The sequence below is a fragment of the Sus scrofa genome, chromosome 5 (assembly GCF_054392235.1).
Source record: "Sus scrofa isolate SSC_HxYL_T2T_F1_AM1 chromosome 5, Sscrofa_HxYL_maternal_Yorkshire_Landrace_v2.0, whole genome shotgun sequence".
NCBI classification, from domain to species: Eukaryota; Metazoa; Chordata; class Mammalia; order Artiodactyla; family Suidae; genus Sus; species Sus scrofa.
The window spans coordinates 23714297-23740642 of record NC_139387.1 but is presented as its reverse complement, the minus strand read 5'-3'; the positions used below and the strand labels follow the sequence as shown (position 1 = coordinate 23740642).

General features: G+C 42.6%; 3 protein-coding genes across 9 annotated transcripts in view; 1 reads left to right on the top strand and 2 right to left on the bottom strand.

The window, feature by feature from the left end:
- LOC110255239 (olfactory receptor 6C1-like) overlaps nucleotides 1–26346 on the top strand; it is a 371689-nt gene that overhangs the window by 82989 nt on the left and 262354 nt on the right. For 4 of the 7 annotated variants that reach the window (XM_084955872.1, XM_084955874.1, XM_084955877.1 and 1 more), the window contains exon 1: nucleotides 467–692. The exons of 1 other annotated variant lie outside the window; for it this stretch is intronic. The gene's annotated coding sequence lies outside the window, so the exon portion shown is untranslated. Of the gene's footprint in view, nucleotides 1–466; nucleotides 693–20550; nucleotides 20619–26346 lie in introns of those variants that run through there. 2 more of the 7 variants (XM_084955878.1, XM_084955879.1) reach the window with 1 other exon arrangement.
- LOC146403229 (uncharacterized) lies at nucleotides 11101–19136 on the bottom strand. Its single transcript, XM_085024867.1, has 4 exons — nucleotides 19017–19136; nucleotides 15565–16971; nucleotides 13586–15377; nucleotides 11101–12447 (listed from the first exon to the last, which is right to left on the bottom strand). Exons 1-2 carry the CDS (start codon nucleotides 19134–19136, stop codon nucleotides 16309–16311), a joined length of 783 nt encoding a protein of 260 aa, XP_084880993.1. The 3' UTR covers nucleotides 11101–12447; nucleotides 13586–15377; nucleotides 15565–16308.
- LOC146403228 (olfactory receptor 6C68-like) lies at nucleotides 20393–24319 on the bottom strand. Its single transcript, XM_084955906.1, has one exon. The coding sequence runs from the start codon at nucleotides 21329–21331 to the stop codon at nucleotides 20393–20395; it is 939 nt and encodes a 312-aa protein (XP_084812032.1). The 5' UTR covers nucleotides 21332–24319.

The window sequence follows — 26346 nt, the reverse complement described above, 5'->3', positions numbered from 1 at the left end:
TTAGTATAAATGGAAGAAAAAAAAAAGAATTTAACCTTAATTGTTTATACTTCTGAGGTCATGAAGGCCAAGGGAAGAAAGAATGAGACAGGAGTTGGAGGAGGAGACCAACCACTCATGACCCTTTCTTGTCAAGTAGTAACTTGAAGTGGATCCTGCAACAGAAAAGAGACGTTAGTGGAAAAACTGGGAAAAATCCAAATAACGTGTGCACTTAATTAAATTAATTTTTCAATTACTCTTTCGCTCCTCTAAGACCCTTCCCCCCAGGGCCAACCCAAGCCTAAGCCGCAAGCCTAGCCTTCCTGGACCTCTGGGGGCCCACAGACCTGCTGGAGGTCAGACCAGGGGCTGTGCCTGCTCAGCCCTGGGCGCCAGATAGTGTCGGGAAATGTGTGTGTGGCCCGATGCCGCCGAACCGGCAGGTGGCGCTAAGAGAGCGCGCGACGCTCCTTGCCCGGGAGGCAGTAGCAGGCGCAGCACCAGCGCTGGAGGAAGCCTTCTCCCCGCCTGCCCCGGCCTGGCCAGGACACCGAGCTGTGCTTAAATGCGTATTTTAGTTATTAGTATTTGTGTACAGGTTTCATTCCTGACTGTCAATAATCACACTATGATTATGCAGGATGCTACCATTTGGAGAAGCCGGGGGAAGGCTCTCTAAGAACTAGCTGCAGCGTTTTGTCAGCTCCTCTGTAAGTACAAAATTATTTCCCGATTAAAAAATTACCAACTCGAAATTTCTTTAAAAAAATTAAAAAAAAAAAAAAAGAAAGAAAAGGAGAAAAGCTGACCGCAGTTGCTGAGCACGTTGTGTGTGCCGGGCGGTTTGTTGGGGGCAAGTCTTCAATTGGGTTATTTGTCTAGGATTTACACTTTATAATCCACTTGTCTGTGCCTCAGCCGTGGTGTTTGCAGTGATGTCGATTTTATTCTGTTTATGAGTAGGTGGGATATTATTTGAAGTTAACGTTTACAGTTGAAAATGTGGATTGATACTAATTAGAAACACCTGAGTTGTTGCATGGATTCGGCCTCTACCGCCAAGTCAAATTGTAGCTTCGACTCCTAAGTCGCGAAATGCATGAGGCTTTTGGCCCCCGACGATACACTCGTGTGAGGAAGGTGTCTGTATTTAGAAAAAGTGTCCCCTGTGAAACAGCTCTTCAGAAAGTGTCCACCGAAGAGGGACATTCGCTTTCCACCAAGCAGAGCAAAATGTTTATACTTTGGGTGGAGTCTCTTTCCTGTTCCTCTGCTCCTGAGGAGCTTCCCACCCCTGCGGAGATACTCAGTTTGGGCTGATGTCACTTCCTGAGTAAACATTTTCTGGAGACTTGATTGTCTAAGTTACATGCCTCTCGTTTTTGCCTCTCTAGCACATAGTGCTCATCTCTCTATCACTAAATCTGTGCCTGTAATTTTGTTAACACCGGGCCGTTCATAGTCTTGTTTCCTGAGATTCCACAGCAGCTGGCCCTAATCAAAGTTTGCTAAGAGCTCGATAAACATGTATGTTTTAAAGTGAAAAAAATGGAGTTCCCAATGTGGCTCAGCGGTGAATGAACCCACCTAGTATCCAGGAGGAAGCGGGTTCAATCCCTGGCCTTGCTCTGTAGGTTAAGCATCCTGTGTTGCTGGTGAGGTGTGGTAAAGGCCTCAGTCAGGCACAGCTAAGATCCTGAATTGCGGTGACTGTGGTGTAGGCCAGCAGCTGTAGCTCATGTTCCACCCCTAGCCTGGAAACCTCCGTATGCCTGGAGTGCCGTCCCTAAAAAGACAAAAGAGGAAAAAAAAAAAGAAAAAAAAATTTGTGTGTATTCTTCTGACTCAGACCAAGCAGTCTGTTTCTCATTTAGTGAAATTTCAATTCTGTTTTATGGAAGAGAGAATGTCGCATTCTACAATATAAATATGTAATCCTAGATGGGGGGGGTCCCCAGTTTTTATCAATTCTGTCCTAGCTTTATTGAGGTGTAATTGACATCAGAATTGCACATATTTAATATATATGCCATATATTGTCTCTTTTACCTATTCTCCTTCATTTTTTTTTTTTTTAAATGAGCTCTTTAAAACATAAAAATCATGCTTTGCTCCCTAGAGGTAGAAAAAAAAAGGCTACATGTCTGATATAGCCCTAGAACGAAAAAAAAAACATCATTTGAAATGTTTTGCTTGGGTCCAAAAGTGTAATGTATTTGGTCTTTTCTCTGATTACTTACATAACAGCTAGCTCAAGTATTTCCTGTCCTTCAGTCATTGTCTGGATACTTTGTCATTTTCCTACATTGTTGAATCAAAAGGCATTTGCCTTAGAGGCTTCAGCTAAATAGTTACATGAAGTTTCACTTGGTTTAAAAATTTCCTTGCTAATCCTTAGGAAAGGCAGATATCTGCTCCACCTTTGTGCCTAGTCTCATAGTTTAGGCTAAAGCGTTTATAGAAGAGCAGAAGGGAAGACCAGGGAATGGTTTGCTTAAAAGTTAGCCTCCCCACCTCAACACCAGGTTCAAGGTCATAAAGGGATAACCCAGCATTTCCAGTGGGGGTCAAAATGAATTGTATGTGCAGCCCTGATAGTCCCTTCAGGTCGTCACCACAGCTCCAGATATCTGACTCCCTCTCAAGCACCTCAAGCAGCTTGTATGTACTGAGGAGAGCATTTTTTCTTCCCCAAATACCACTGTTTTCTCCAGTCCTTCATATTCCACATTCTGCAGGATACTGTCATGAAATTAATTGACCTTGGTATGATACAGAGATGAAAAAATTGAGTTTCCATTAAAATGCAAAACACTGTTAGAGGATGGGGTCTCCAACTGATAAAACGTGAGCAAGTGGGTCACTGCATGGAGATATAATTGGCATATTTTATACCCAGTTTTTGTTTCAAGTGAGGGTGAGGTTATGGTATAGAATACACAGGAGTGTCCCTCTAACATTCCACTACATTTAGTTGAATTTCAATGTAGTGATACGTTAACAACAGCTTATCAGTGACTGCCATGTACTTGCCACTCATATTGTAAAGACACACGTCATAAGCAGTTGTTGGAACATTTCATAAAATATAAAAACAATCAGTTATTTTGCTATAGACACTTTCATCAGAGGAGAGCATCATTCTAGACCTCAGAAAATGAAAAAAAAAAAGTGGTAAAAAATACTTCTCTGGTAGTTGTAGCCTCAGCTGTTTGCTGAACCACAAAGTTGCAAAGAGTGAAAAAAGTCATTTAGGAATGTCTTCTTCTGGTGAGGAGAGGTGGCAGAGGGGCAGGGGGGCTGCTTGTTTTTAGGAGCAAATGCATACTCACAGAGGGCTCTGCAGTTGGAGAGTTTTCACCAAGTCCTCCACCACCCATGCAAAATAAAGAGTTTTCCAACACAAAGCCGTCCTCTTCCTGAGCCCAAGTGCTCTTTTCTTTACTCTGTAACTTCAAAGCTAACAGAAGTTAAAATGGCCAGGTAGGCATCTCTCTCTGTTGTTGGGAAAATTACTGTTCTGCTACTTCTGGCAGAGGGCCATATTTCTAAACTGACAGAATTTCCCTTTTGAAAAAGAATTGACCCCGTTTTCAGTTAAGTGAAACAAACAAACATGGCCTTGGTGCCATGGCCCTGACTTAAAATAACGAGTGGATCCCTTGTGTAATAGACCTTGGGGATAGAGAAAGAGCGAACTGGGGAAAATGTCCTCAGGGACCCAGCTGTAAATACTAGCATCAGAATCAGGCCAGGCAATAATAACTATCAGGTGACCAGGCCAAAATCAAACTTCTCTTCTTGTATTTCAGTATCATGTTAGGCATTTGTAGGAAGATAAAGACAATTTGTCAACTTTGTTAATCCTGTAAAATGTGTAATTCATGCTTAGTATAAACATAACATATTCCAATAATAGTAGAGGAAAAAGACTTTATCCAAAGAACAGGCAAAGTGATAACTTAATGTTGATATTTTTCAGAAATACCGCCCAGATTTTTACATTCCTTCAGTTTATATATTTCATGGGCCTTTTTATTGCTAAATTTCTATATGATCCTATTCAATTACATTAAAATGTTAACATGTATTTTTGCGTTTATATTTACATATATTTTATATTTATTCATGTTCGTATATTTTTTTGTTTGTTTTATACGCACGGGTTTAGATGCTTTTTCTTTGACTTGATTTTAGTATGTCTATGTGAAGTTTTTGTATTTTTTGGTGGATGTGTTAATAGGATTTTTTCATAAGATTTTTATTTTTTTATTCTAGTTAATTTACAATGTTCTGTCAATTTCTGCTGTACATAAAGTGACCCACTCATCTATATTCTATGTAGTTTCTTGCTTATGTTTAAGTGTTTAGGCCATTTTGAGTTTATGTTTGTGCATGGTGTGATGATGTGTTCCAGTTTCATTAATTTACATGCAGCTGTGCAGTGTTCCCAGCACCACTTGTTGAAGAGATCATCTTTTTGCCATTTTATATTCTTGCCTCTTTGTCAAAGATTAATTGACCATAGGTATCTGGGTAAATTTCTGGGTTGTCTATTCTGTTCTTTTGGTCTGTATGTCTGTTTGGGTACCAGTGCCACAGTGCTTTGATGATTGTAGCTTTGTAATAGTGCCTGGAGGTTGGGCGAATTATGGCTTCTATTTTTTTGTTGTTGTTCCTTGGGATAGCTTTGGCAATTCTGGATCCTTTATGGTTCCATATAAATGTTTGGATTGTTTGTTCTAGTTCTGTGAAAAATGTCATGGGTAATTTGATAGGGGTCACATTTAATCTGTAGATTGCTTTAGGAATATGGCCATTTTAACAGTATTAATTCTACCAACTCAAGAGCATGGACTCTCTTTCCATTTCTTTGAATCCTCTTTAATTGCCTTGATTAATGTTTTCTACTGCTCAGCATATAAGTGTTTCACAAGCTTAGTCAGTTAACTTCTAGGTAGTTACTTTTTTGGGGTGCGATTTTAAAAGGTATTGTATTTTTGTCTTTCTTTTCTAGTATTTCATTGTTAGTATCCAGAAATGCAACCGATTTTTGAATGGTAATCTTGTATCTTGCTACTTTGCTGAATTCATTGATCAGCTTGAGTACTTATGGTGTGGAGTCCTTAGGATTTTGTATATATAATATCATATCATCTGCATAGAGGGACACTCTTACCTCTTGTCTTCCAATTTGGATACATTTTATTTATTTTGTTTGCGTGACTGCTGTGGCTAGGACTAAGCATATTATGTTGAATAAAAGTGGTGAGAGTGGGTATCCTTGTCTTGTTCTGGATTTTGGCAGGAAGGCTTTCAGCTTTTCTCCCTTGAGTGTAATTCTAGCTGTGGGTTTGACCAGAATGGCTTTGATTAGGTTAAGGTATGTTTCCGTCTATACACACTTTGATAGGAATTTTTATCATAAATGGATGTTGGATTTGGTCAGGTGCTTTTTCTGCATCTACGGAGATGATCACGTGGTTTTTGACTTTTCTGTTGTTAATGTGGTGTATGACATTGATTGATTTGCCTGAGTCGAAGCATCCTTGTGAAGTTGGGATGAATCCCACTTGGTGGTGGTATAGGATCTTTTGATATCCTGTTGGATTCAGTTGGCTACAATTAAGTTGAGAATCTTTGCATCATTTTCATCAAAGATAATTGGCCTGTAGTTTTCTTTGTTGGTAGTGTCTTTGTCTGGTTTTGGTATTAGAGTGGTGGTGGCTTGATAGCCAGCATCTTTGGCTAGGGTTTGGGAGTGTTCCTTCTTCTTCAGCCTTTTGGGAAAGTTTAAGAAGGATGGGTATAAGTTCTTTGTGTGTTTTGTGGAATTCTTCTGTGAAGCCATCTGTCCCTGGACCTTTGTAGGGTGTGCTTTTAGTACATATTCAATTTCATTTATTGATCGCTATGTTCAGTTGGTCTGTTTCTTCTTGATTCAATTTTGGTGGGCCATAATTCTCTAGAAAGTTGTCCATTGCTTCTAGGTTGTCAAATTTGTTGGCATAGAATTCTTGATAGTATTCTCTCTCTCTCTTTTTTTTTTTTTTTTTTTTTTTTTGTATTTCTGCAGTATCCATTGAGATTTCTCCTTTTTCATTCTTATTTGAGTTCTTTCTGTCCTGTTCTTGGGGAGTCTGTCCAGAGGTTTATCAATTTTGCTTTTCCTTTCAAAGACACAGCTCTTGGTTGTATTGATTTTTTTTTTATATTGTGTTTCAAACCTCTATTTTATTGATTTCTTCTCTAATCTTTATGATTTCCTTCTGCTGACTCTAGGTTTTGTTTGTTGTTCTTTTTCTAATTCTTTTTGGTGGTAGATTAAGTTGTCGATTTGAGAGTTTTTTCTTTTGTGGAGAAGGTGTGTATTGCTCTGAATTTCCACTTTTGCAGCATCCTATGGATTTTGAATGGTTGTGTTTTCATTATCATTTGTCTCTAGGTATTTTTATTTTTTTTTTATTTTTTTTTTATTTTTTTTTAAATTGACTTAGTTTATTTTTATTTATTTTTTTTTTAATTTTATTTTCCCAATGTACAGCAAGGGGGTCAGGTTATCCTTACATGTATACATTACAATTACAGTTTTTCCCCCACCATTTCTTCTGTTGCAACATGAGTATCTAGACATAGTTCTCAATGCTATTCAGCGGGATCTCCTTGTAAATCTATTCTACGTTGTGACTGATAAGCCCAAGCTCCCGATCCTTCCCACTCCCTCCCCCTCCCATCAGGCAACCACAAGTCTCTTCTCCAAGTCCATGATTGATTTTCTTTTCTGAGGAGATGTTCATTTGTGCTGGATATTAGATTCCAGTTATAAGTGATGTCATATGGTATTTGTCTTTGTCTTTCTGGCTCATTTCACTCAGTATGAGATTCTCGAGTTCCATCCATGTTGCTGCAAATGGCATGATGTCATCCTTTTTTATGGCTGAATAGTATTCCATCGTGTATATATACCACATCTTCCGAATCCAATCCTCTGTCGATGGACATTTGGATTGTTTCCATGTCCTGGCTATTGTGAATAGTGCTGCAATGAACATGCGGGTGCATGTGTCTCTTTTAAGTAGAGCTTTGTCCGGATAGATGCCCAAGAGTGGGATTGCAGGGTCATATGGAAGTTCTATGTATAGATTTCTAAGGTATCTCCAAACTGTTCTCCATAGTGGCTGTACCAGTTTACATTCCCACCAACAGTGCAGGAGGGTTCCCTTTTCTCCACAGCCCCTCCAGCACTTGTTATTTGTGGATTTATTAATGATGGCCATTCTGACTGGTGTGAGGTGGTATCTCATGGTAGTTTTGATTTGCATTTCTCTTATAATCAGCGATGTTGAGCATTTTTTCATGTGTTTGCTGGCCATCTGTATATCTTCCTTGGAGAAATGTCTATTCAGGTCTTTTGCCCATTTTTCCATTGATTGATTGGTTTTTTTGCTGTTGAGTTGTATAAGTTGCTTGTATATTCTAGAGATTAAGCCCTTGTCAGTTGCATCATTTGAAACTATTTTCTCCCATTCTATAAGTTGTCTTTTTGTTTTCTTTTGGGTTTCCTTTGCTGTGCAAAAGCTTTTCAGTTTGATGAGGTCCCATGGGTTTATTTTTGCTCTAGTTTCTATTGCTTTGGGAGACTGACCTGAGAAAATATTCATGATGTTGATGTCAGAGAGTGTTTTGCCTATGTTTTCTTCTAGGAGTTTGATGGTGTCCTGTCGTATATTTAAGTCTTTCAGCCATTTGGAGTTTATTTTTGTGCATGGTGTGAGGGTGTGTTCTAGTTTCATTGCTTTGCATACAGCTGTCCAGGTTTCCCAGCAATGCTTGCTGAATAGACTTTCCTTTTCCCATTTTATGTTCTTGCCTCCCTTGTCAAAGATTAATTGACCATAGGTGTCAGGGTTAATTTCCAGATTCTCTATTCTGTTCCATTGGTCTGTCTGTCTGTTTTGATACCAGTACCACACTGTTTTGATGACTGTGGCTTTGTAGTATTTCTTGAAGTCTGGGAGAGTTATGCCTCCTGCTTGGTTTTTGTTTCTCAGGATTGCTTTGGCGATTCTGGGTCTTTTGTTGTTCCATATAAATGTTTGGATTGTTTGTTCTAGTTCTGTGAAAAATGTCATGGGTAATTTGATAGGGATTGCATTGAATCTGTAGATTGCTTTGGGTAGGATGGCCATTTTCACAATATTGATTTTTCCAATCCAGGAACATGGAATATCTTTCCATTTTTTTACATCTTCTTTGATTTCTTTGATTAAGGTTTTATAGTTCTCGGCATATAGGTCCTTTACCTCTTTGGTTAGGTGTATTCCGAGGTATTTGATTTTGTGAGGTACAATTTTAAAAGGTATCGTATTTTTGTATTCCTTTTTTAATGCTTCATTGCTGGTATACAGAAATGCAACTGACTTCTGAATGTTAATCTTATATCCTGCCACTTTGCTGAATTTATTAATCAGTTCAAGGAGTTTTGGTGTTGAGTCCTTAGGGTTTTCTAGGTATAGAATCATGTCATCTGCATACAGTGACAGTTTGATCTCTTCTCTTCCTATATGGATGCCTTTGATTTCTTTTGTTTGTCTAATTGCTGTGGCTAAGACTTCCAAAACTATGTTGAAGAGCAGTGGTGAGAGTGGGCATCCCTGTCTTGTTCCAGATTTGAGTGAGGCTTTCAGTTTTTCCCAATTGAGGATTATATTTGCTGTGGGTTTATCATAAATGGCTTTGATTATATTCAGGAATGTTCCCTCTATACCCACTTTGGCGAGGGTCTTGATCATGAATGGATGTTGAACTTTGTCAAATGCTTTTTCTGCATCTATTGAGATGATCATATGATTTTTGACTTTTTTTTGTTAATGTGGTGTATGATGTTGATTGATTTGCGTATGTTGAACCATCCTTGTGAACCTGGGATGAACCCAACCTGGTCATGGTGTATAATTTTTTTGATATGTTGTTGGATTCGGTTGGCTAAGATTTTGTTGAGAAGTTTTGCATCTATATTCATCAATGATATTGGGCGATAGTTTTCTTTTTTGGTGGTATCTCTGCCTGGTTTTGGAATGAGGGTGATGGTGGCCTCATAGAATGTCTTTGGGAGTATTCCTTCTTCTTCAACCTTTTGAAAGAGTTTAAGGAGGATGGGCACCAATTCCTCTTTATATGTTTGATAGAATTCACCTGTGAAGCCATCTGGTCCTGGGCTTTTATTTGTAGGGAGTGATTTTATGACCTCTTCAATTTCATTTCTAGTGATTGGTCTGTTCAGTTGGTCTGTTTCTGCTTGATTCAGTTTTGGCAGGCTGTAAGATTCTAGAAAATTGTCCATTTCTTCCAGATTGTCAAACTTATTGCCATATAGTTGTTCATAGTATTCTCTTATGGTTTTTTGTATTTCTGCTGTATCCGTTGTGATTTCTCCTTTTTCATTTATAATTTTGGTGATTTGGGTTCTTTCTCTCCTCTTTTTAGTGAGTCTGGCCAGGGGTTTATCAATTTTGTTCACCTTTTCAAAGAACCAGCTCTTGGTTTTATTAATTTTCTCTATTGTTTTTTGAGTCTCTATTTTATTGATTTCTTCTTTGATCTTTACAATTTCCTTCCTTCTGCTGACTTTAGGACTTCTTTGTTCTTCTTTTTCTAATTCACTTAGGTGGAGGGTTAAGTTGTCAATTTGGGATCTTTCTTCTTTTTTGAGAAAGGCCTGTATTGCTATAAATTTCCCTCTGAGCACTGCTTTCGCAGCATCCCATAGATTTTGAGAGGTTGTGTCTTCATTATCATTTGTTTCAAGATAGTTTTTAATTTCCTTCTTGATTTCCTCATTGACCTATTGGTTTTTTAGTAGCATGTTGTTTAGTCTCCATGGAGTAGGTTTTTTCTCTTTGCTTTTCCCATGGTTGATTTCTAATTTCATGGCATTGTGGTCAGAGAAGATACTTGAGATAATTTCTATGCTCCTAAATTTATTGAGATTCGCTTTATGTCCCAATATGTGGTCGATTCTTGAGAATGTTCCATGAGCATTTGAGAAGAATGTGTATTCTGCTTTTTTTGGATGTAGTGTCCTGAAGATATCAATTAAGTCTAACTTTTCTATTGTTTCCTTTAGGATCTCTGTTGCTTTATTGGTTTTCTGTCTAGAGGATCTGTCCATTGATGTGAGGGGGGTATTTAGGTCTCCTACTATGATTGTATTCTCATCAATATCTCCCTTTATGTCTGTTAATATTTGTTGTATGTATCTGGGTGCTCCTATGTTTGGGGCATATATGTTGATGATAGTAACATCCTCTCCTTGGATGGATCCCTTAATCATTAAATAGTGTCCTTCTTTGTCTTTCTTTATGTCTTTTGTTTTAAAGTCTATTTTGTCTGATATGAGCGTTGCGACTCCTGTTTTTCTGTCATGTCTATTGGCATGAAATACTTTTCCCCAGCCTTTCACTTTCAATCTATATGTATCTTTTGTCCTAAGGTGAGTTTCTTGTAGGCAGCATATTGAAGGTTTTTGCCGTTTTATCCACTCAGCCATTCTGTGTCTTTTGATTGGGGCATTCAGTCCATTGACATTTAAGGTGATAATTGATAGATGATTATTTATTGCCATTTGATCCTCGTGTTCCAGTTGATTCTATGGTTCTCCATTCTTCTTTTTTTTTTTTTTTGGTTGGATGGTCTCCTGTTATTATCTGCTTGAGTGTATTTTTTTTTTCCTTTTTTGCAAATGCAATATTTGGTTTTGGCTTGTGGTTGCCCTGTTTTTTAAGTATGCTAACCCCTTCCCATAATTGTGTGTTTTAGCCTGATGGTCCTGTAGGTTCAAACACTTCATTATTATATTAAAATTAAGAAGAGAGACATACATACAAACAAAAAGGATTATTTACCTCCTAACATCCCTTGCCCACATTTTATGGTTTTGATGACTCTTTTATTTTTTTCTTTTTAATTTTATTTTGTTTGAAGCATGTTCATGATTAAATCTGTATGCTGGCTTATTTGAGTGACTGCTCTCTGATTGTATCTTCCTCAGTCCTAGTTCTTCCTCTTCTTCTTCTTCTTCTTTTTTTTTTTCTTTTCTTTTTTCTTCCCTTTCCTTCCTTTCTTTTTGGTTTAGAGAAGCCCTTTCAATATTTCCTTTAACCTGGGTTTTGTGTTGCTGTATTCCTTAAGTTTTTGTTTGTTGGGAAAAATTTTTATTTCCCCTTCTATTTTAAATGATATTCTTGCTGGATAAAGTATTCTAGGTTGCATATTTTTTCCTTTGAGCACTTTAAATATCTCTTGCCATTCCCTCCTGGCCTGTAGTGTTTCTGTAGAGAAATCAGCTGATATTCTTATGGGGGTTCCCTTGTAGGTAACATTCTGTTTTTCTCTTGCTGCCTTTAGGATCCTCTCTTTATCACTAACTTTTGCCATTTTTATTATGATGTGTCTTGGTGTGGGTCTGTTTGGGTTCAGTTTGTTTGGGGCCCTCTGTGCTTCTTGTATCTTGAATCCAGTATCCTTTAGATTTGGGAAGTTTCCAGCGATAATTTCTTCAAATATATTTTCCATTCCTTTATCTTTTTCTACTCCTTCTGGAATTCCTATTATGCGTAGATTGGCCCGTTTTATATTATCCCATAGGTCTCTTCTATTGCTTTCCAGTTTTTTGATTCGGTTTTCTGTCTGTTGACCAGATTGAGTGATTTCCATTATTCTATCTTCCATATCACTGATTCGTTCTTCTGCATTATTCATTCTGGTTTTTACTGCCCCTAGTTCAGTTTGCATCTCTGCAAATGAATGTTCTAGTTTTTCTTGGCTCCTCCTTATATTTTCTAGCTCCTTTCTGAGGGTATCTGCATTGCTGTTCATATCTTCTCTTAATTCCTTCAGTATTTTCACTATTTCTCTTTTGAACTCCAGGTCTGTCAGACTGCAGAGATCAGTTTCATTGTTGACTGTTTTAGGTGAGTTCTCCTGTTGGTTTGACTGGGGGTGGTTTCTCAGCTTCTTCATCTTGCTTGTTGTCTTCTTTCTCCTGAGGGAGTTGTACTCTCCGTTATCGGGTAGTGTTTGCCTTGTCACTGCCCTGGAATATTTCCTGAGGGCTGTCGTTGTTGGTCAATCTTTTTTTGAGGCATTGTGGCTTTTCTGGAGTGTTGATGGGACTAACAGTGTTTCTTTGAAGCAAAGGAGGACTTGCTGAGGGCAGACAGGACTGGGAGGTCCACCCCACGATGGTAGCAGATTTCACTTGGTTCTCAGCACCCCCTGGGGTCTTGGGCGGGTAGCAGGGCCCTTGGAGACTCAAGAGGCTCCTCCCCAGGGCAGCCCGACTCAGAAAGACCGTCTGAGATCTTTTCCCGATTCCGCCAGGCTTGTTGCAGCTTTTCTGGGCTGCAGGGGGTCCTGCCTGGAGCTGGCAGTCCTATGCAGCTGGTCCACTAGGTCTCAGCACCCCTTGGGGTCTTGGGCGGGTAGCAGAGCCTTTGGAGACTCACGAGGCTCCTCCCCAGAACAGCCCGACTCAGAAAGACCGTCTGAGATCTTTTCCCGATTCGGCCAGGCTTGTTGCAGCTTTTCTGGGCTGCAGGGGGTCCTGCCTGGAGCTGGCAGTCCTATGCAGCTGGTCCACTAGGTCTCAGCACCCCCTGGGGTCTTGGGCGGGTAGCAGGGCCCTTGGAGGCTCAAGAGGCTCCTCCCCAGGACAGCCCGACTCAGAAAGACCGTCTGAGATCTTTTCCCAAGTCGGCCAGGCTTGTTGCAGCTTTTCTGGGCTGCAGGGGGTCCTGCCTGGAGCTGGCAGTCCTATGCAGCTGGTCCACTAGGTCTCAGCACCCCCTGGGGTCTTGGGCGGGTAGCAGAGCCTTTGGAGACTCACGAGGCTCCTCCCCAGAACAGCCCGACTCAGAAAGACCGTCTGAGATCTTTTCCCAAGTCGGCCAGGCTTGTTGCAGCTTTTCTGGGCTGCAGGGGGTCCTGCCTGGAGCTGGCAGTCCTATGCAGCTGGTCCACTAGGTCTCAGCACCCCCTGGGGTCTTGGGCGGGTAGCAGGGCCCTTGGAGGCTCAAGAGGCTCCTCCCCAGGACAGCCCGACTCAGAAAGACCGTCTGAGATCTTTTCCCAAGTCGGCCAGGCTTGTTGCAGCTTTTCTGGGCTGCAGGGGGTCCTGCCTGGAGCTGGCAGTCCTATGCAGCTGGTCCACTAGGTCTCAGCACCCCCTGGGGTCTTGGGCGGGTAGCAGGGCCCTTGGAGACTCAAGAGGTTCCTCCCCAGGGCAGCCCGACTCAGAAAGACCGTCTGAGATCTTTTCCCAAGTCGGCCAGGCTTGTTGCAGCTTTTCTGGGCTGCAGGGGGTCCTGCCTGGAGCTGGCAGTCCTATGCAGCTGGTCCACTAGGTCTCAGCACCCCCTGGGGTCTTGGGCGGGTAGCAGGGCCCTTGGAGACTCAAGAGGTTCCTCCCCAGGGCAGCCCGACTCAGAAAGACCGTCTGAGATCTTTTCCCGATTCGGCCAGGCTTGTTGCAGCTTTTCTGGGCTGCAGGGGGTCCTGCCTGGAGCTGGCAGTCCTATGCAGCTGGTCCACTAGGTCTCAGCACCCCTTGGGGTCTTGGGCGGGTAGCAGGGCCTTTGGAGACTCAAGAGGCTCCTCCCCAGGACAGCCCGACTCAGAAAGACCGTCTGAGATCTTTTCCCAAGTCGGCCAGGCTTGTTGCAGCTTTTCTGGGCTGCAGGGGGTCCTGCCTGGAGCTGGCAGTCCTATGCAGCTGGTCCACTAGGTCTCAGCACCCCCTGGGGTCTTGGGCGGGTAGCAGGGCCCTTGGAGGCTCAAGAGGCTCCTCCCCAGGACAGCCCGACTCAGAAAGACCGTCTGAGATCTTTTCCCGATTCGGCCAGGCTTGTTGCAGCTTTTCTGGGCTGCAGGGGGTCCTGCCTGGAGCTGGCAGTCCTATGCAGCTGGTCCACTAGGTCTCAGCACCCCTTGGGGTCTTGGGCGGGTAGCAGGGCCCTTGGAGGCTCAAGAGGCTCCTCCCCAGGACAGCCCGACTCAGAAAGACCGTCTGAGATCTTTTCCCGATTCGGCCAGGCTTGTTGCAGATTTTCTGGGCTGCAGGGGGTCCTGCCTGGAGCTGGCAGTCCTATGCAGCTGGTCCACTAGGTCTCAGCACCCCCTGGGGTCTTGGGCGGGTAGCAGGGCCCTTGGAGGCTCAAGAGGCTCCTCCCCAGGACAGCCCGACTCAGAAAGACCGTCTGAGATCTTTTCCCGATTCGGCCAGGCTTGTTGCAGCTTTTCTGGGCTGCAGGGGGTCCTGCCTGGAGCTGGCAGTCCTATGCAGCTGGTCCACTAGGTCTCAGCACCCCCTGGGGTCTTGGGCGGGTAGCAGGGCCCTTGGAGACTCAAGAGGCTCCTCCCCAGGACAGCCCGACTCAGAAAGACCGTCTGAGATCTTTTCCCGATTCGGCCAGGCTTGTTGCAGCTTTTCTGGGCTGCAGGGGGTCCTGCCTGGAGCTGGCAGTCCTATGCAGCTGGTCCACTAGGTCTTAGCACCCCTTGGGGTCTTGGGCGGGTAGCAGGGCCCTTGGAGACTCAAGAGGCTCCGCCCCAGGACAGCCCGACTCAGAAAGACCGTCTGAGATCTTTTCCCAAGTCGGCCAGGCTTGTTGCAGCTTTTCTGGGCTGCAGGGGGTCCTGCCTGGAGCTGGCAGTCCTATGCAGCTGGTCCACTAGGTCTTAGCACCCCCTGGGGTCTTGGGCGGGTAGCAGAGCCTTTGGAGACTCACGAGGCTCCTCCCCAGAACAGCCCGACTCAGAAAGACCGTCTGAGATCTTTTCCCAAGTCGGCCAGGCTTGTTGCAGCTTTTCTGGGCTGCAGGGGGTCCTGCCTGGAGCTGGCAGTCCTATGCAGCTGGTCCACTAGGTCTCAGCACCCCCTGGGGTCTTGGGCGGGTAGCAGGGCCCTTGGAGGCTCAAGAGGCTCCTCCCCAGGACAGCCCGACTCAGAAAGACCGTCTGAGATCTTTTCCCGATTCGGCCAGGCTTGTTGCAGCTTTTCTGGGCTGCAGGGGGTCCTGCCTGGAGCTGGCAGTCCTATGCAGCTGGTCCACTAGGTCTCAGCACCCCTTGGGGTCTTGGGCGGGTAGCAGGGCCCTTGGAGGCTCAAGAGGCTCCTCCCCAGGACAGCCCGACTCAGAAAGACCGTCTGAGATCTTTTCCCGATTCGGCCAGGCTTGTTGCAGATTTTCTGGGCTGCAGGGGGTCCTGCCTGGAGCTGGCAGTCCTATGCAGCTGGTCCACTAGGTCTCAGCACCCCCTGGGGTCTTGGGCGGGTAGCAGGGCCCTTGGAGGCTCAAGAGGCTCCTCCCCAGGACAGCCCGACTCAGAAAGACCGTCTGAGATCTTTTCCCGATTCGGCCAGGCTTGTTGCAGCTTTTCTGGGCTGCAGGGGGTCCTGCCTGGAGCTGGCAGTCCTATGCAGCTGGTCCACTAGGTCTTAGCACCCCTTGGGGTCTTGGGCGGGTAGCAGGGCCCTTGGAGACTCAAGAGGCTCCGCCCCAGGACAGCCCGACTCAGAAAGACCGTCTGAGATCTTTTCCCAAGTCGGCCAGGCTTGTTGCAGCTTTTCTGGGCTGCAGGGGGTCCTGCCTGGAGCTGGCAGTCCTATGCAGCTGGTCCACTAGGTCTTAGCACCCCCTGGGGTCTTGGGCGTGTAGCAAGGCCCTTGGAGACTCAAGAGGCTCCTCCCCGGGGGAGCCCGTCTCAGAAAAACCGTGGGAGAATTAGGTCGATCTATTCACGGCCTGGCTAGGCTTGTTCTAGCTTTTCTGGGCTGCAGGCCTTTTCTAGGGGGCTGGTGGTGGTTGGTGCTGCTCTGTGGAAGTGTAGCCCCTCCAAAGGGCAAGCAGGCCTTTGCAGGGAGAGCCCCTGCGGTGGTAGGCTTCAGGCAATTGTTGAGGCCAGCCCTCCTGGATGGCAGGCAGCCCCAGGTTCGGCGAGAGCGTAGGGGGTGGTGGGGGTGGGGGTAGGGAATGCACTGGGAAGCACAGCTTTCTGCTAGCTAGCGGGCCTGTAAGCTTGCTGTGGCGTGGGGGGTATTCTATGGGGACCCACCCCTTCTTCTCTCCCCTCCCCAGCACGGGCGCAGACCAGGCTCTTCTCCCAGGTTCCCTCTGAGGCGGCTTTCCACTTCCCCGCCCCTAGAGTATTGCTCCCTTCCTCTGCGACAGCTTTGTTTTCTAGTCTCCCAGGCAGTCTCTGCCCCGTCAAATGGTTTAGAGACCTCCCAAGCAGTTTCCGCTCTTCCCCGCCCCCCTAGCCCGGGGACTAATCTCTGGAGCCGAGGTCTCGGTGCCCAGCCCCCCCCCCCCCCAGGCGTCCCCTGGCCCTTTCTTGGGGACTAACCTTTGGAGGCGAGGTCTCGGTGCCCAGCCCCAACCCAGGCGTCCCCCGGCCCCCTCTCGGGGACCAACCTTCAGAGCTGAGGTCTCGGTGCCCAGCCCCCACCCAGGCGTCCCCCGGCCCTTTCCCAGGGACTAACCTCTGGAGCCGAGGATTCGGTGCCCAGCCCCCACCCAGGCGTCTCAATTTTTGGTGACTGTGCCCGTAGTTCAGATGGTCCGTTGGGTTCTTGATCTTTTTTCCGTACTCCGACTTACTGCTACACTCTTCTCTGCATCTGGAGATTCCTCCGGTTCGTTTGATCTTTCCCCCGGTAGGAGACTTTCCAGGGTGCGGGATCCCTTTCTCCTCCGCAGTTCCCTTTCGGGAGCGCCCGTCCCGCTCGGATTCACCTTCTCTCACTCTCCTCTTTTCTCCCGTTCTGCCCAATAATGTCACGAACTTCTTGCCGTTATTGGAGTTTAGGTTCCTCTGCCAGCGATTGGTTGTTGTTCTGTGCGAGTCATTTCTTCTGTAGATGTGCTTTTTTTGTTGTGTTTGTGGGAGAGGGCGAGCGTGTCCCCCTACTCCTCCGCCATCTTGTCCTCTCTAGGTATTTTTAAATTGCCATGTTCATTTCCTCTTTGACCTGTTGGTCTCCTTTGTTCGTTTATTTTTTTGGTTGGATGATTTCCTTTTATTTTCTGTTTGTGTCCTCCTCTTTTTAGGTTTCATGAATGTAGTGTTTGGTTTTGATTTGTGGTTGTTCTGTTTGTCAAGTATGTTAACCCCTTCTTATATCTGCTTGCTTTAGTCTGATAGTCATATAGGCTCAGATACATTCTGAAAAAAAAAAAAGAGTGTAGGTGTTCTTGCCTTCCTTCCCCAAATCTTATGATTTTGAAGTCCTTATTTAACATCTTTATGTTTGTCCCTTTGCTGTTCCTTGTGTTTGCTTTCACTTTTACAATAGGTGTTTTGTTTTTTTTTTCTTTTTTTCCTTTTAGATCTGTATACTGGTTTCTTGAAGTGATTGCTTTCCAGTTGTGATTTCCTCCATCTCATTTCTTCTTCCTTCTTTTATATTCAGAGCACCCCTTTCAGTATCTTTTAGCATGAGTTAGTATTGGTGTTCTTTTAGTTTGTTTGTTTGTTTGTTTGTTGGAGAAATTCTTCATTTCTCCTTCTATTTTAAATGATATTCATGCTGGGTGGAGTATTCTAGGCTGCAAAGTATTCCGTTTTAGAACTTCGAATATATCTTGCCACTGTCTTCTGGCCTGTAGTGTTTCTGTAGAGAAATCAGCTGATTGCCTTATGGGAGCCCCCTTATAATTAACTCGTTGTTTTTCTCTTTTTGCCTTTAGAATCCTCTCTTTGTATTTAACGTTTGGCATTTTTAGTATAATATATCTTGATGTTGGCCTGTTTGGCTTCAACTTGCTTGGGGCCCTCTGTGCTTCCTAGACCTTCCTATCTGTTTCCTTTAGATTTGGCAAGTTTTCAGCCATAATTTCTTCAAATATATTTTCTTTCTTTCTTCCTCTTTTTGGGGGGGGCCATATCTGCAGCATATGGAGGTTCCCAGGTTAGGGGCTGAATCAGAGTTATAGCTGCTGCTGTACACCACAGTCACAGCCATGCTGGATCTGAGCCATACCTGCCACTTACACCACCACAACTCACAGAAATGCCAGATCCTGACCCCACTGAGCAAGGCCAGGGATCAAACCTGTGTCCTCATGGATGCTAGTCAGATTTGTTTCTGCTGAGCCACAAAGGGAAATCCCCAAATATATTTTCAATACCCTTTTATTTTTCATCTCCGCTAGGAATCCCTATTATGTGTAGAGTAGGCCTCTTTATATTATCCCAAAGAACTTTTCATCGCTTTCATATTTCTTCATTTGTTTTCCTCTCTGATGTCCTGAGTGGGTGATTTCCATTATTCTCTCTTGCAGGTCATTAATTCATTCCTCTGCACTGTTCATTCTGCTCTTCAGTGTCTTTACCTCAGCTTGTGTTTCTGGAAATGAATTTTCTAATTTTTCTTGGCTCCTCCTTATGTCTTCTGGTTCCCTTCTAAAGTCATCTGCATTGCTGTTCATATCCACTCTGAATTCCTTCACATTTGCTCTGACTTCCTTCAGAACTTTCACTGTCTCTTTTTGAACTCAGTGTCTGTAGGACTACAGAGGTCTTTGTTTGTTCCTTCACATGAATTCTCCTGTTCTTTTAACTGGGAATGGTTCCTGAGCTTCTTCCTTCTGCTTATATTTGTCTTATTCTGTGAATTTTGGGAAAAGAACTACTGTAGTCTTGGAGGACTATTTATATGCATGAGTACCCCTGGGTATTCTGTGAGGGCTTACTCTTTACTTTTAGGGTCCTGAGGCTCTTCCAGGGAGATGGAGGCAATGGGCAGGGCTAGTAGCCAGTGCCTGGTTGCTGGGCCCTTGACAGTGGCAAGGACCTGTGTGAAGGTGGCACAGGCTGCTCCTAGTTGCAGGGCCCCAGGAAGTGACACTGATCCTCAGGCAGGGATAGGAGGTGCCCAAGCATTTGGCAGTGGCAGTCAAAGGTTGTGTGTCTTCCCAGGGAAGTGAGAGCATCAACTGGTCGTGCTCAGTTGCAGTGCCTTCCTGTGTGCTAACCTCTGAGGTTACTGGGGCTGTGAGTGGTGCCTGTTCACAGACCCCTAGTGGTGGCATGCCCCGCCGACCTCTGGTGTCTGCGATGACTGCTGTGGTTTGCTTCCCACTGCTGGAGACCATGCAAGAGGCACTACATCCTGCTCAGCCCCCTGCTGTCCTTAACCCAAGCAAGAGGTGCCTGGCCACCTGTAGCCTGCACGTGAGGGGTCCCAGTACCCACAGCCCACGCAAGTGGCATCTTGACCCCTGTAGCCTCTGCCAGAGGTGCCCATGCATTTGCAGGGAAAGATATTCCTATGGCATTCAGGCCCTCCTCCTCTTGCCCTCCCTTACCATGGTGCCTTGCTTCTCCTGTGGACCAGACCTCCTCCTGGGTTCCCTCGGCTAATTGTAGCTGTTCTAAGAAGCTTGTCACTCATTTTAGTTATAATTGGAATATCCTGAATGACTGATGTTACTGAGTTTCTTTCCATGTATTGGCTATTGGCTATTCATGTAACTTCCTTGAGGAAGGATCTACTAAATTTTCTCTGCCATTTTTATTTGGTTATTACGATTGAACGTTGATGGTAAATTTTTAAGGATGCTTGCATTTGTGATCATGAGGGGTGCAGGTTTACAATTTCCTTCTAGTTCCTTTTCTGGTGTTGGTATCAGATTGATGTGAATTTCTTAGAATGAGTGAGAAACTATTCTTTCTTCATGTGTTGTGTCAGGATTTTCATAGATTGGATTATTGATCCCTTTTATAGTAATCACCAATAAGACCCCATGATTTTGGAGTTTTCTTTGTGAAAAGATTTTTGGGTATTAATTCGGTTTGTAAAATAGAGATGTATGCAGATGTTTTCTTTGTTTTGTGTCAGTTGTGGCATTTGTATTTTTTCAGGACCTTTCCCATTTCATCTAAGTTGTCAACTGTATTGGTTTAAGAGTGCTCATAATTCTCCCAAATTAATGTGTCGACATATGGAGGCTTGACAGATTGGTGATCATTTCATCCTTTATAAAAATATTGAATCAATGTGTTGTACACTTGAAACTAATACTGTCTATCAATTGTAATTCAATAAAAAAGAATGACATCTCTACACCAATGTTTTAAAATATCTGGAAAGAAACATCTAAAGGAAGAAGAAGGAATGATTTATCTGTGATGGGTTCAGGGCCAAGGATGAAAAATAATATATGTTTTCCCCATAAAGCAGTGTTTGATAATTAGTTCTTTAGCATATGAAGGGAAACCTGACGATTAAATGCCAGTGGGGTCATCCTGATTGATGTATAAGTTGCAAAATTACACTTTTGGTTGTCAGCTTAATGAAAAAATAAGGTTGGATGTTTGTCTTTTGTGTTGGTTCATCAAGAGATATATTTTACTTTCTTAAAAGCAATGCAGTTTTTTTGAGTGAGTCCTGAAAGGCTTGTTTAACTTGCTTATTCCTCAGAGTATATATAAAAGGATTCAGCATTGGCGAAATGGAAGAAATAAGCAATGCCACTCCTTTATTGAGATTTACCTCTTCTTTGGCAGATGGTTTGATGTAGATGAAGATGCAGCTGCCATAGGTGATGGAAACGACAATCATGTGGGAAGAACAGGTGGAAAAAGCTTTTTTCCTTTGTTGGGCAGAAGGGAATTTTAGAATCGTCCTGATGATATTTATGTAGGAGAGAACTACACCTACAAGGGTGATGATGAAGGTCAGCACAGCAGAGGCTATAACCATCTGCTCAATTAGCCAGGTGTCTGAGCATGAGATCTTTAGGAGGGGAGACACATCACAGGCAAAATGATCAATGAGATTAGAATCACAGAATTCCAGTTGAAAATCTAAGCTGAGTGGAGGGAGGATAATCAGAAGTGCTGCCCCCCAACAGCAGACAACCATTGTTTTGCAGAGTGTGTTGCTCATGATTGTCATATAATGCAGAGGTTTACAGATGGCCACATAGCAATCACATGCCATGGTCGCCAAGAGAAAGAACTCAGTTATCCCAAAGAGGTATGTAAAAAATAATTGAGTGAAACATGCGTTATAGGTAATTGTTCTGTCCCCAGTTGATATATCGTATAGGAATCTTGGAATACAGGCAGTTGTAAATGAGATTTCTAGGAAAGAGAAATTTTGGAGGAAAAAATACATGGGGGTTTTAAGGTGGGGATCCAGCAGGGTGAGGGTGATGATGGTCAGATTTCCGGTTACACACAATATGTAGGTGAGAAATAGAAAAAGGAAAAGCAAGAGCTGCAGCTGAGGATCTTCTGTCAGTCCCAGAAGGATGAATGTTGTTATTGCAGTGTGGTTTCTCATTATTGACTCCTGGATTTTGCCAACCCTCTGTGTAAGAGTCAGAGAGATTTGAATGCAGAATTCAACGACACCATCATCCTAGTGATGAGCACTCTCTTGTATATTTGACTCATCTAGCACCCATGAGTTTTACTTGTTGATCTGAGGAATGCATTTCCTAGTTTCTAGTGAACTGTGCTCCCCAATCTATTTATACCTAATGGGGACAATGGAATTATTATATAAGTTTTAGTTGTTGACTTATAGTCTAACTTTTCCTTTAGTAAACTCCTAAAATTAATTTATAATGAATTAAGTATTTTTAGATCCTAACCTGGGTTGTCCTTTTTTTTATTATAATGAACTTATTTTTCATTTCATATATTATAGCTAATTTTTAATACTGTCAAATGTTTTCCTTCAATTCATAAGTGAAATTAAAAAGTAAATTACCTTCAGTTTCACGCCCTTGGTGTAAAATTTGGGAATTATTACAATCCTAAAATAAAGTTTCCTATCAGGACCCAAACTAAGCTTTTCAGTTCTCTCTAAAATAATTTTTTTTTGGCTTTCTGTTGTTTGATCAGTCATTATAAAGGTAAAGGCGGTTTTATCTCTAAAACATCCACTTGTATAATTTCGCAGGCTTTACTTCCTATAGATGTTATGTTACTTCTTGGATCACACTGTGCAGTACAACGTGGCTACTTTGCTGCACTTCCATCTCTTTGGGAGTTTCTGCTGAGTGTATGAGTGAAATGCTAAAGGACACAAAAGCTGTGCTTTGATGGTTCATTTAACCCCTCAGATTGAAACACTATACTGTGGAGAAGCTGTCAAGACAATAGTTGCCGAATACCCTCTCCGTGAAACTCTTTACTCCATTCTCACTTCTTTCAAGTCCACATTTTTTGCCTCTGTTTTTACATTTTGCATTTACTTCTCAACCTCTTATTCTCTGGATTTCAGTGTCAGCTGTCTTTATTAAGCCCTCCATCATGTATTTTCTTATAACCTAATTGAGTAGAAGCCATCATATGAATATAATTCCATATAAGCATAATAATACATGCTTAGAAGTCTCTTGCCATGGTCCATGCACTGGTGTGAGTATGTGACAGATCAGTCCATATAAGCCTTAGGATATCCTGTGAGGTCGGGAGGTATATAGTCTCCATTTTAAAAATGGGAAAAATGGGGCACAGAGAGATAAAGTCTGTGGCCACTGTTTCCTAGATACATGGTAGCCCCCCAGAAGGGCTCCAGAGTCCCAGGCCTGAATCATTGCGCTCTGGTTATTAATGCACATTTACCTGAATATGTTGGATTCATGACGACAGTATTTGTATTGGTAATCAAAACAAAGGTAGTGTTATTATATAATTCATTGTCAAAACCGAGGTGCTTGAGAAGCAAAGATGGGCAGGAATAATAAATAATTAGATTGATGCACCTGATATGAATGTGCTTTTGAGGGAAAAATCTCAATGAGTGCAGTCACTGAATTCATGTGTAATATCAGAGCTGATGAATATTAAACATCACCCAAGTGCAGCCAGCGGGTTTTCCTTTATATATTTTTTTCTTGTGTCTTTTTATGGCTGTATCCACAGCATATGAAAGTTCCCAGGCTAGGGGTTAGATCAGAGCTGCAGCTGCTGGCCTATGCCCCAGGCACAGCAATGCTAGATCCATGCCACATCAGTGACCTACACCACAGCTAAAGGTGATGCAAGATCTTCAACCCCCTGAGCAGGGCCAGTGATGGAGCCTGTTTCCTCATGAATACTAGTTGGGTTTATTATCATTGAGCCATTGTGGGGACTCCACCATTTTATTGTTTATTCCTGTTGGTATATTGATCCTTCCATGTTGGCTCAGTATTTCTTTCAGTGAAATATTAAGGCCAAAGTGTAGAGATTATATTATCCTAGGTTAAAAGATCAATAGCTAGGTGAAAGTTATTTTTCATCTATCCTCTGTTGTATTGATAGGTAATCATAGTTTTCTAACCTATAAGTAAGGTCTTCAGGGATCCACATTCTTTTACCTTTACTAAATGCAAAATGGATTTCCTATTAATACGCCATTTTCCTGTGTTTTTACAATATTTTCCTCAGAAAGTACTGATACTTGTACTAGGGGAACTTTTAAAAAAATTCTGTCCCTTTATTTACTAACTTTAGAAATAATTAGTCGTTCCCCTAACACCATCCACATTTGACCAAGGAGATTTTTTTTATTTAAGGTATAATTGACCTGTTACATTAGATTAGTTTCAGGTATATAACAGATCACTGCAGACATTGTGCAATAATTATTTCCCGATTTAGTCTGGTTAACACCCATCACCTACATAGTTACCAAACATGTTTTTCTTGTGTTGAGTCCTTTTAAGATCTACTCTCTTACTCACTTTCACGTATGCACTACAGTATTATGACCTCTAGTCTCCATGCTGTAAATTCCATCCCCAAAACTTATTTACTTTATAACTGAAGTTTCTATCCTTTGAGCCCCTTCATCCATTTCTCCCACCACTCTGCACTCCTGTCCTCTGAGACCACTAATGTATTCTTTGTCAGCGAGGATTCGTTTTTTTTTTTTTTTTTTTTTTTTTTTTTTGTGTGTGTGTGTGTGTGTGTGTGTGTGTGTTTTGGTGTGTGTGTTTGTTGTTTGTTTGTTTCTGTGTTTTAGATTCCACATATAAGTGAGATCATATGGCGTTTGTCTTTTTCTGTTTAACTTATTTCGCAGTGTGGAACAATGTCTTTCTCTCTTTCATCTGAGCCCGTAAACCCTGTCTGCTTCTGCTATAGGCTCAGTGTACAGGATGAAGTCTCCAGGGTAGACAGGTACCATCACAGGGAGGGATATTAATTGAGGCTCAGGATCGATCAAGTTTGATGGGAAGCTCATACCCTCTTGAACACTGCAGTATCATCGATGGTGACCATAATTCACACCGAGAAGCTCTGTCCCATTTTCTTTTTCTCATTAAGTCAGTTCACCACCCAGCCGTTCTCCTGATATTTGACTCAGCTTTGTTTGGGTCTTAAAACTATTTCACATTTAATAATCAATAGTTTTCTTGTCTCTGAATCTAGTCTTACATAAATATTAAATATTTGATAATGCCAACATATTCAAATTGACCAATTATTTGACTTTCACAAAGTATTTTATTTATGCAAAAAATAAAACATGGATAAAATTTCAGTATGTGAGTCTGCAAGTGATTTGTGTCTGTGTATGTGTACTCTTGATTTTATTTTTGTGTGTCCATGTGTATTTGTGGGAATTTTTATTTCTGAATATTCCTCAACCAGGCCTGTTAATGATTTCTAGGGCCATCATTCTAGATAAAAATAATTGTATCTCAGAAATGACTACAGGATAGTCCCATCAAATGCTAATCGTATTGGTTATTTAACTCTAACCCTTTGCTTGAAGAGAGAAATCTATCATGACATTTCCCATCCACCTCCCACGTCTGCCAGAACACATGCATATGTACTGTGAAAAATAACTGTGGCCTCAAACATTTTTATACTTACATTTAAGCAGTGAATTATGTCATGGCATCCGTTGACCATTTATTTGAACATTCTCATCATGAGACACAGGCTGAACAGGTATATGCTAGTAGAGACCTGAAAGCTAAGTTTTCTGAGGAAATTACACTCAGCTAGAAAATCCCTGGAAATGCCCAGAGTCCTCCTACAGGATAGAGAATTTTTATGAGGGCCTCTGCCTTTTTACACCAAGAGTATGTGTTCTTCTCTTTCTAGATTAAAAAAAGAGAAAGAAAAAAAAGGAATGCCCAGTCTCTAGGGCTAGGCATTTCCTGGGCTATTGAATGATTATGGACAGCTGATCTTCTGAATTTATTCATCAGGAAACCATAATTGGCACCAAATATTATGGCTGGTTAATTTATGTATTCTACCTATAACAAAGAGTCATTAGAGTAAACAAAGAAAAGAGTCCTTGGAGACCCAGCTTTGAAAGTCATCAAGGAATTTTAATATACCATGTTGGCCGTCAACTTCACAGCAATGGGGACAGTGCCCTTAAGATCAAGAAAATGCAGCACTAGCATTAGATACATTGTGGTGATGCAGGCTAATAGAAGTCACATGATGAAATGATATTTCTTCTGTCTTGTCTAAGGCAATGAAGCTGACCTGAGAAAGCATTCTCTCTTTCTTTCAATTAAGTAACTCACTAGTGTCCTAGTGATTAAGAATTAAGTATTGCCACTGCCGTGGCGTGGGTTCCATCCCTGGCTTGGGATCTTCTGCATGCCAGGGCTTGGCCAATAAAATCAAGGAACTCATAAACATTATGAAAAATATGAAGGCAAAAAGGAAAAAAAAGTGGCATAGAGATTACCACTGTAAATAAAATATTTTATAAAAGCAGTGTCATGGATTTTCTCTCTCAAACATAAGTACATATGTAAACTTGCAGAAAAATGTAACCTACCATTTTCACCCAACCAATGATGGTTGTCTTTAGTTATCAATATGAGAAGATTTATGGCAGTTATTAATGACTGAGTGTGTATAATTTTAATCTCTATTGGTAATACGTACCACCAGTTTGGAAACTTAAGTGGTTTACATTTCTTATTTTTAATAATAAAAAAGCACTTTAAAGTTTTCAGTAAATGTATTTGTTCCCATGACTGCTTTTACACCAGACCACTCCTATAGGAGAAATTCTCAGCAGTAGGTAGAAAAGTTTTTATATTTATATGGATTTTGATACAGGTTTCTCATCAGATGTGTTAAAAATACATGTAATGGAGTTCCTATTGTGGCGCAGTGGTTAACAAATCCGACTAGGAACCATGAGGTTGCGGGTTTGATCTCTGCCCTTGCTCAGTGGGTTAACGATCCGGCGTTGCTGTGAGGTGTGGTGTAGCTTGCAGTCGCAGCTCGGATTCCGTGTTGCTGTGGCTCTGGCATAGGCCAGTGGCTACAGCTCTGATTCGACCCCTAGCCTGGGAACCTCCATATGCCACGGGAGGC